At 39.5% G+C, this 10941-nt stretch overlaps 1 protein-coding gene across 1 annotated transcript in view; it reads left to right on the forward strand.

The window, feature by feature from the left end:
- mrtfab (myocardin related transcription factor Ab) overlaps positions 1–10941 on the forward strand; it is a 60287-nt gene that overhangs the window by 5614 nt on the left and 43732 nt on the right. The window contains exon 3 of the mRNA XM_032502083.1: positions 442–627. Coding sequence (XP_032357974.1) covers positions 504–627 — 124 coding nt within the window. The 5' untranslated portion in view covers positions 442–503. The remainder of the gene's footprint in view (positions 1–441; positions 628–10941) is intronic.

Below are 10941 nucleotides of genomic sequence, written 5' to 3' on the forward strand. Positions count from 1 at the left end.
TATCTATCTATCTATCTATCTATACATATACATATATACACACAAACGGCCTGGTTCTGGTGGTTGATAAACGCAGATATATGCTAATTAGCTCTCTTAATGGGCCAGGTGGGTAGCGCACTTCCATGAGGCTATGATGCTAATGTCTGATTACTCCACATTGGCATTGTGATTTTTTTGCATTGCATTCAAAATCTGCCCCGTTCTCTGTCAGGTAAATACAGTTGTAGCCTACGCTGTAAATCAGTTGTAGGCTATACAGTGGCGTTTCATATTAAGTAGTTTGGGGTCCTTCTGTAAGTTATTTTGGGGTGCAATTTGGTTTTGAAGATTTCTACAAGCAGCAATACCACAGGCCAAGTAATCACTCGTTCCAAACAGGCACATTTTCAACGGGCTCTGTACTAGTTCAACTACTAATGTCCTATTTTTTTGCTACAGGTCTCCCAGTCACCCTGGCAACACTACACCCACAGAGAAGGGAGGAGCCGAGTTGTGGAAGCATGGAAGTTGCTGGGACGCCAGGCTTGGCCCCGAGCCCTCAGAGCGAGGCAGTGACCAGTGAGCTTCAGGAGCTGTCCCTTCAGCCTGCACCCACCCCACGCCCTCTGCAGGAGAGAAAGAATGGTGAGGCCTTAGTGTACATTTTGTTTGTTACAATCACCGGAACTTCAATCTAGGGCTGCGCAATAGGACCTAAAATCTAAATCACGATTAATTGCACATTTTACCTAGATAATTAATTAACAATAATGAAAAAAAAAAAAATTGTGATCTTTTTTTTTTTTTTTTTAGACACGTGGCCACAGGGTTAGTATATTGTGTGTGAATTGGGAATGTTTCCTGTAGATGTAAAAGCGCTTTGAGCAGTTGGTTAAGACTGGAAAACGCGCCTATATAAATCTACAGCACATTTAATAGCTTGGACAATTGTAAAGTCTCGTATATATTTGCTAGTTGGTGTTGTGAATGATGCTGACAACATGACAAACACATATAGAATGAATCGTAAAATATTGCCAACTGTAAATTGAACTTTTAAAAGACAAATATTTGAAAATACAGAAGGAGTGAAGGAGGAATGTCAATCTACATTAAAGTGATGTGTTGTTATTTCTTGTTAAGTCAGGACGTAAAATGGATTAGTAGATTGTTGGTATTGTTAGAAAATAAAAAAATTAGTTTATGTGATTGGATTGTCCCTTGGCTATGATAAAGATTGGGGGTCGGACTATGGACAAGCTAGGTACATTACAGTGAGTTCGTCTTTGTTTGACTGTAGAAATTAGGATTTGTGACTTTTTTCAGTTTTCTTAGTTGGATTTGTGAATGCCCTTCAAGATAAACAAAAACGGAGGATAGAGGATTGATGTAGACTGAGACTAAGGGGCTACCATACCAGTGTTGATTTGTGATCGGTATATAGAGATAGAGCATGTTTTTATTTTTGTATTTTAATGTTGGACGAGCTTTTATGAAAAATGTCAAAGGTGATTAGCTGACTTTGGCTAAGTGAAATAAAGGTAATTTTGTGTGTAAAGGGCTTATGTATCGGTCACAGGACACTGAATTGATTGAATCGAAATCATATACGTGGCAGACTTGCTTCAGTAAATATGTATCACGGTTATCTGAAGAACTCAAATATATCATTTGTGATTGTTTGATTTTACACGCTAGTATTGCAAGGAACCTCTTAAAATTTGGCAGGGCTAAAAGAAGGGTTTGAGAGTATTAGACTGTTGTTGCGTAAGATTGAATGGAGGAAATCCCGATGACCAGAAGGCGCGGAGCAGAGACACGCTGAGGATCCGTTGTCGACTGCTGTGGTCCATGTGTGAACGCATGAGTGGTGGCTACGGTCCATGTCCTGTGGTCTGGCTATTGCTCTGTGGTGATGCCCATGCGCAACCTTTCCTCTGATGAAAGGACCCTTAAAAGATACAACATACACGTGTCAGATTTATCAGTGATGACCTCACAGCATATGCACATAAAGGATTTTCACAACGTGTATCACACAAACACAGTCGTATTATAACTGTAACAGGTCTCCTTGTATGAAGGATTGGCGTCCACTAATCTCGTGTAGTAGCCTGCTTCGCCTCACAACGCAGACAGATTCTTCTCAACATGAGGACAAATGGTGATGAAAGACAGATTGGAATATATCCTACACTACATCACACTACATGGGTTATAGTGGGCGACAGCTGTGCTTTTAGGATAAAGATGAACCTCATATATCTTATATCGTCATTCCCAGGTGTATCTCAGAGTGGAGGCAATTTGTATGATCACTCGGTGACTTCAGAGCTCACGCCCACCATCGCTCATTTCTCCAGTTTTGGCCCAAACACGATTTATTTATATCACCTATAATAATCCCCTTTAAATCCGAATGTAGGTCAGGTTTGGTTTAAAACACTAGGAACATTTTAATATTGCGCTTTTTGTCACACGCGATTAATAGTAGTCATTCCAGGCATAAATGCATTGATTATTTGCAAAAATGGCCTTTTTGGATAATTGGATAATAAAATGGTTGAGTTTTCGCTTTATGCCTGTGAAAGAAAGAATTTGAAATTGACAGCCTGAAATGTGTTTGTACCTCTGCCTAGCATAGTCTCAGAGGTAATCTAAAATGCCTCTAAGACATAAAAAACTTCATGATAATTCACTGTCTATGGGGACTGCCACAAATCTAGGCTTCAAATCCGTGATGATTATGATTTGACATGTCACAGGTATAAGGCTATATAGCCGCCAAACTGGCATCTTGGCATTTTCCTGTGAATCATAATTTCAGTAAGGAAACAATCTATGATTACTTTCTGCATCTTACAAGCTAAATATCCATAGCTAAAGCTTGGAAATACACTCAAACCAGTTGTATATGTCTGCGTTACAGGACTTGTCAGACGTCTTGCACTGGAAAAAAATCACTTTTACGGTAAAGGGTAAAAATCTCGTCTTGTACAATATGGAGAGGTCAGGGTTCTAAATTGGAGACAAGTCATGTTTTAGTATATCCTAAAATACACAACTTTCAAAGCTAATGCTCTCAATATTATATGTCAGTAGGAACAATTGAAAAATTTAATATTCGCAGCTAGAAATACAATTGCTGGTAACTTCCTTTTATTTTTATGAAGCAAGAGTGAATGGTTAAAATCCTGGATGAAACGAGTTAAAATGTTTATGAATCTGGTCCTCTATCAAACAAGCTGTCTATGATATCATAACACATGTGAATGTGCAGACAGATTGAGTAGTGCAACTCTGAGATGTTATAGAAGAGTCCCTATGATTCTAAATGTGTCACAATGAATCATACTGATTATGGGTCATGGAACATTTACATTCTATTAGGTTTAAATTCTATAGGTTAAATCACACAAACAGAAATTAATATATGTTTGATTTTTTTAAACATTATTGATAATTTGTTAATCACGGTATTATGCCCCATATTTCCAAGAAATTTCATAATGTTTTTTTTTTATTTATAAAAGGTGTTTTGGAGAGAATAACATGAAAATGACATAAATCTGTCTTTTTGCATGTGAGACCATCCTTTTCATAAAAATGTAGGCCTACTGATTTAAAACTGTAGACAATTAAAGAAATATGGAGAGTGAAGTTTTTCAATAAACTAAAAATGATAAGGATGTAACTTGGATTTAAAATGACCAGTTCTTTTGAAGAGATCTTGTGAATCACAAACTCAACACCCATGTAAGGAGTTTGTCTCTCTTTCCCTTTTAGAATATAGTAACAACATTTCAAAAGCCACTGTGCAAAAAGTCCTTAGGCAATCACAGACTAAAGCTTTTTTTAATGTTTTATTCACAATCAAGAAAGCTTTCAACATTTCATAGTGTATCTTAACAGAATGTACTGTAATGCCTATGTAGTAGCAGTGGTCTAGTACTTTAACTTCTTTGCCCAACCCGACACCACAGAGTTTATGTTTTTATTCATGATATGTCAATCCTCCACATTTATAAAAAAATTGTCAATTAAAAATATAGGTTGAAAAGCATAAAAGTAAAGTTATGCATTTTAGTTAGCCCACAGTCCTTTGTGCTTGACAGTAGGAAATGAACAGTTTGTCTCTTTATGTGAAAACTGAACGAAGTAGTTGTAAAGTAGGCTACTATAAAACCCTTTCACAATGAATCTCTTGTTAATATTGTAATCCCCTGAAATGCACTTATTTGGTAAATGGTCATACAACAAGGCAGAAACCCTTTGCCTCCTGAAGTAGCCTAGACTACATGTAGTTTGACACTAGAGGAGACAGAGACTGTTCAGGGTGTGTGTATAGTTGTAGCTGCATACATCTACTAGCTTATTTTCTTACTTTTCTCACGTTAACGTAAATGCTACATCTAGGCTAATATTAGAGACATATTGTGTCAGACATATGCGGACATACTGCTGTACACTCCCCTTACAGAGAAGTAGCTAATTAGTAGTAGACTGGTTATAAAGGTGTCGTGAAGGAAGTGGGTCTTTGCGTCCCACGCGGAGGAGGGTTTTCCGGTTAAAGTTTCCTTGTGGTTCGGAAGGGCGGTGTGATGTCAACGCGTTTATCCTATAGACACAACACATAAGTGGCGACCATGAAAAGTAAGCGTGAATACATTTAGTAAGTTTACATTGATGGCGTCGCGTATTATAGCTTCCCCATCGAGAAAACCGTAACGTGACAGACAGAAACTACGCTGAACAGCTAGCTAGCGGTTTGTTGTAATGCCTGGCAGCATAGCATGCTAACGTTAGCTAGCTAACTTGGGATGTCTGACTGTCTGCAGTCAACAGGGATGCCGACTGCTTCCAACATAGCCAGCGTCAGTATTAAGGACGTTATTCTATATTGTAACATTTCACGTTCATTGTGGCGTTTGTTGTGATTTTTACCTAACCGTCTCACTAATGTGCTTTAGCTTCAGGTTAACTCCCACCCAGACAAGCTACACATAGCTTAGATGTCGGTGTTTTGGACAGTGACAGCTGTAGGCTGTTGCCCCATGACATATGTAGAAAGGCCTCCTGCAACGGGATTCGTCTAACCCTTATCAGTTCTCACTATTCTTTTTTTAACCTCTTTCACTCCATGAGGGCCTTTGTGCACATGCAATGTTACACTAATACCGACACTGCTGCTCAACGTCATAATTCGTATAAAAAGAAATTGGCAGAAAAGATATGTTATTCTGTGTAAAGCTGTGCTTTTATTTTCTTAACAGAACCGTTCAACGCTCCGTCCTGCTGAAATGGAAAACGCCCTCCAAGATTTAGTTCTACAGGTAAGCAACAACCTGGTTTCCATACAGCTAGTTGCCAGCCAGGTAGGAACCACATCCTTTACCTTGCTGCTGCTAACTGGAATTATGTGAATTTGGGTGTGCTTTGTGTTTGTGTCTCGTGTGTGAAATCGCGTGGCTGTCAGGATTGTGGTCCCTCTGTGTACCCGATTAATTTTGATACATATCTGGCTAGTGGGCGTGGAGAGAGGAATGCTGGACTACCTTGTGTCTCTCTTCAATGCATTCACCACAACAGTACACACTGCTGTCTGACAAAGCAGCACTCTGTTGGGAAGTAAGAATAAAGTAGCATCTCTGGAAAGCCATCTATTTGAAATGGTCGGGTGGATTAACTGTATAAACCCTTTATTGTAGGTCACTGTGGACTCCTGGGCCCTACTAGGCTAGATTATTACAATGGCATAATATAAACCCACAAATACTTTAGATTCTTGTGAACAGGAGATTGCACACTCGAAGTGATGGGTCACACAGAGATCACATGCTGTTTTGATCCGCTTGGACATTATCTCGCTGTCAAATCATGATAGCTGAAACTGTATCAAGCATACAGGGTGGACCTATTGTATATGCCAGTAATGCTTTATTCGTGTTAGTCAAGGTACTGCCTAATTCTCCAGAAATGGTTTGCCCTACTGCAGCTACTGACACTTTTTTTTAATAAGCACCACTAAATTGTATTTCTTCTCTTTAAACAGTTTCTGGTTTTTTCTCAGTCTGTGCGGAAAGACTTGTGACTTCCTTGCTAACTTGTTTTGGTTGTTAACATCTGTAACATGTGATTAAGATGTTATGCTTGGGCTGAAATGTACATGTAGAACTCATGTTCTTATGCTTTTGCTGCTCATTAGAGCTCTTTTTTGAGGATATGCTCACCAATGCTGTCATGATATTGCAATTGCGGCAAAGTGTTTTGATATCACCATCATGTCTATAAGCATGAACCCCTATGACAATTGATGTCTTTCTTATCCTACTTGGAGAGAAACATTTTGAGACTCAAACAAGTTCACAGGTCAGTACAACTAAGTCAGAACAGCCTAGTACTTGTTTGTACTGACTGGAATCTCCTGTATGTAGCATTAAGTATAAAGTTTTAAGTGGTATCACCTAAAATGTATATTATTCAGGTCAAGTTCTTGTATGACTGCTTGTGTATGAATAGACAGTTAACATTTGAAATTGAGGCTTTTTGTTAAATAAAAAAAGAGTTTTCTCATAAAAATGTTTTAAATTCCTAAAAAGCTATCAAACTATAATCCTTTTGGTACCAAAACCTTGCTATCAAAATCAGATACCCTGCCCTACAGGCTAGAGGAGATTGCGAAACTTGGGAACTAGGAAGTAAGCCAAATCACCTGCGTTCAAATAGGCCTGCAGTCAGATATTTTCATTTCGTTTTTAATAAGAAAGAAAGTTTAAAAAATTGTGATTAATCTTAAATGCAAATGGCAGACATCCTAAGGCCTGTGACACAAGTGAACATTTAGCGTCAGTGGTAAGTGTGCAGCTATCATAGATGTGAATAGGTAGGTAGTTAGTGCACTGGATGATTTTGTGAGAGAGAAGAGCGGACGTCTCAGACAACACTGCCTCATTGTTTCGATGCCCGTGTGCAGTAACGACAAACTCGACATCAGAAACCCATTGCCTGAAAACACATATTGGCAAAAGAGAGAAAGAGAGAATCAACACAAACACATGCAGCAGGCCTGCCTTTGTACAACATTAGTGATGTGCTGCCCAAGTCACTCTGCCTGTATGAAGGAAGATAACCAGTCACACACCCCCCCCCCACCCCTCACCCCCTCCGCACCTCTATTCACACACAATGATGACTATTTTAGTTGTGATTGAACTGTATTTTTTGAGGAACTATAGGGCACTTAACATCTACAAAGGTCACAAAATGATTTAACAAAGTTCTTCATAGGGAAATCAATCTATAGACCATTTACACTGACTCACTCACCATTTTATGGTAAGTGAGAAAGCTGCTAAGCCAGGTGTACAGCTAATATAGGTAGAAAAAACTAATGTACAGTTCGGAGCCGCAACGAGTTCTGGAAACGTAACACATAATCTATAACAGAAGTCTGTGTCGATCTAACGTCATTTACATGGATTTAATGTTCTTGGATACACAGTTTGTTGCTAGTTCGCGGAGGTGAGTCATGATCAACTAACGACTGGCCCTGCTAGTTGACCAAAACCTGAAATTTAGAGGAAGCAACCTAGTCCTGTCATACACTTAGCCTGGATTGATAGTATCTCTGAATACACATGGTGTCATAGCAACCAGTGTATTCTACCTAATTCCTTGCCAAAATTACTTTAGAAGAGTATTTCACAGTGTTTACTTACTTGGTGTTTGTAAAGCATTAAAGTTTAACAAAGAATGGGTCACGTTAGAAAGAACCTTTTTCATTTTTATCTTCTATGTAGATGCACTCCCTACAAACACCGCAGTAGTTGAGAATGATTATTTTTCCCAAATAGAGCTATATAAGTCATCTTTAAAAATTACTTTTTCTTTTTTCAAATCGCAATATATATATATATCGCAGGGGACAAAAAAATCGCAGTGTCAGATTTTTCCATATTGTGCAGGCCTAGTGGTAATTCTAGATAAAGTGTGTCACATTTCTTAAACTGTTACTTCTCACAATTTCCTTTCCTCAGAGAATAGCAAGCCTTTACTACAGTAGACATTTTGATATCTCACATCAGGTAAAGCGCAACAATGAATGAAGGGATAATTCTATTTGCTGCTTTGGAAAATCTACATTATTCATATTTTGTACTTGAGCCCAGAAGGACGTAGCTACAATGTAGCTTAAAGTCTGTACTAAGTAGTAGTCTATAATACTATTCTATACTGGTCAATAGCTACCAACATTTCTTTATGGCCTTATTTATGGAAGTGGTTTGTCATTTTCATGTCAATATTTTAGTTTTCATATATGTGTAAAATGTGCTGACCATCTCTGACTTGAGGTTTGCGTTAGTCTCTGAACAGTAAGCCCCATTTTAACTTAACAATTTACCCTAAGTCCCAACAGGGGAATTTGTCTTGTGAGCAAGATGCAACACAAGCGCCAGACATGCACTTTTTGTTTAGCTTGTTTTATGAATACCAAGACACTGAACCCCGAGTTGCCCCCGGTGTTGCGCTGAGTGTGAGTGTGTGTGTGTGTGTGTGAGTGTTTATCTGATGAGCAGGTGGCACCTTGTACGGCAGCCTCGGCTACAGTGTATAAGTAGTGAATGTGAATGCCATCCTGTACGATGAAAAGCACTTTGAGTAGTCGTTAGTCTAGCTCTAAAAGCTCTATATAAATACAGCACATTTACATTTACGTCTAACAGCTACATAAATTAGATTTTGATAAATTTTTGATTAATCATCCAGCCCTACTTTAATTCAATATTTTGTCATCCTAGCTCAATTTTTTTGCAGCGGAATATTCCAACCTCATCTGTACAGCACTGTGATGACCAAACAAATAAAAAATATGAATGCTATAGTTGGTGGTATGTAAGGTCATTACTGCCCTAGTAATAGTCCGCTACGTGACAAACCCTAGGTAGCGTACTACGGGTCCGCTACGTGACAAACCCTATGTAGCGTTCAGGTGTGTTTTACGTCATCATCAGTGGAGAACCTACCTCACTGCAGATTGGAGACATTGAGATGTTAGTGCTCAGGCTTGTGTGTGTGTGTGTGTGTGTGTGTGTGTGTGTGTGTGTGTGTGTGTGTGTGTGTGTGTGTGTGTGTGTGTGTGTGTGTGTGTGTGTGTGTGTGTGTGTGTGTGTGTGTGTGTGTGTGTGTTGTGTGTGTGTGTGTGTGTGTGTGTGTGTGTGTGTGTGTGTGTGTGTGTGCGCACACAGTGAAGTCTCAAGAAAGAAGGCAGTGAAGAAGCTGCAGTTCTTAATTGGCTTGCTTCTCTGCGTTGACCTCTTGTTACAGTAGATTAGACAGTGCTGCCAGTTTGCTGTGTGGATGTAAGACTCTGCAGGACTCTGAAGCTTAGAGTTTAGAGTACTTGGTACCCTGAGCAGCAGCTTCCTTTGGTTTGACCCGTTGTGGAAAAGTTGACTTTGCTGCAGTTATGTGTTTAGTTTTTTTAGCTTCATCAACCAGATAAGTGAATTAGAGCCTATTAATGAAAGTCACACCCACTCAAAGGTTAAGTTGCAGTTGCAGTTAGTCCGTGGTTCTTCTTGTTATGTTGTTGTTGTTGCTTTCCTAAGCACCAGCAACTTCTGGCTTGCAGATGTTAATATCTGTCTTCTTATACTACTTAGAAAGTTGTTTAGTACCACGTGATGAGATTAACTAGGATCTTTCTCACCTGACCAGGTTCAACTAAACTGCTCTAAACACATCTAGTGGGAATACACCCTCAGTGTTGAGCCAAAACCAAGGCATACACAAATAGGTGCACTTTGGCATGAACCGCTTAATGTCTTTAATAAAACAAAGCGTCCAAATGATTCTGCCACCAAGTTAGACACAGTCATTTAGATAAGCAGAGCTATCAGAGCATTGTTCATACCTGGGATCGTATAACTTTTAACTCACACCTTGCATCATCAGAAGAGTCAGCCACAGTGGCCATTGTTACCAGCTGGGCGTTGGCCATTGTGTGGATTTATAGTAAGTTGACCTGTTAGCAGACGAAGGGTTTGGCAAGGCTGGGCCAGTAAATGTTTTACCGTTTTTAGGGGGTGTCCAACAGTTGCAGAGATTAATGCACAATAACACATACAATAAAAAACAACTCTAGAAAAAGAAGTTGAGGCACAGTACAATTAACTTTAACCACAGACTGCAATGGACGAGATACATTATTTATGTTACATGAACAAGATATCAAGTGAAGTTTACATTGTTGAAGAAATGTTTAAGATTGGTCCTGGGTCTACTTGTCACAGGACCCTGTTTGCCTCACAGACACACACACACACACAAAGACATGGGCTCTCTCACACAGCCTAAGGCCACCGCTCCCGAATTTAAACAACCCCAGCTCTTGTTGGCCATTACTTACACCTTTCATTCTGCTAGCCAGAAACAGACATGTTGCTGCAGGCACTCCTGCAGCAAATCTTACTTGAAGATGCTTTCACTGAAAAAATGTATGTGCAGTTCCTCATGCATTCATCATTGGCTGTAAATGATAATGGAATGCCCTCATAGTATATCTTATCCAAACTGTATCTCTGACACCAGGTTTGGGAAATGTGTGCTCAAGGTTCCTTCCTCAGTCCTCATAGTTATCAGAACTTTCATGCCAATAAAGTCATGCTTTGATTTAGGACATAAGAGGCTTTACATTTAAACAACCCGTCATGCCCACCCATCACAAACCTGCCTCTGAATTGTTCCACAGCAAACCAAAGCAGCCATGCTATGATAATGTCACTGAAACCATTCAAAACTTTGAGGCAGAGAAAGCCAGTGTGGGCGTGTGGGCCGCAGCAAAAGGAGGAAGAAAGGAAAGAAGGGAGGAGGGGGAGGCCGTGTCTGAAATGGCAGTATTGCATAACTTTTTAGAGAGGGGAAAATAAGAAGCAAGAAAGAAAGGAAGGGGGGGGGGGG

The sequence above is a fragment of the Etheostoma spectabile genome, chromosome 21, assembly GCF_008692095.1.
Source record: "Etheostoma spectabile isolate EspeVRDwgs_2016 chromosome 21, UIUC_Espe_1.0, whole genome shotgun sequence".
Lineage (NCBI taxonomy): Eukaryota > Metazoa > Chordata > Actinopteri > Perciformes > Percidae > Etheostoma > Etheostoma spectabile.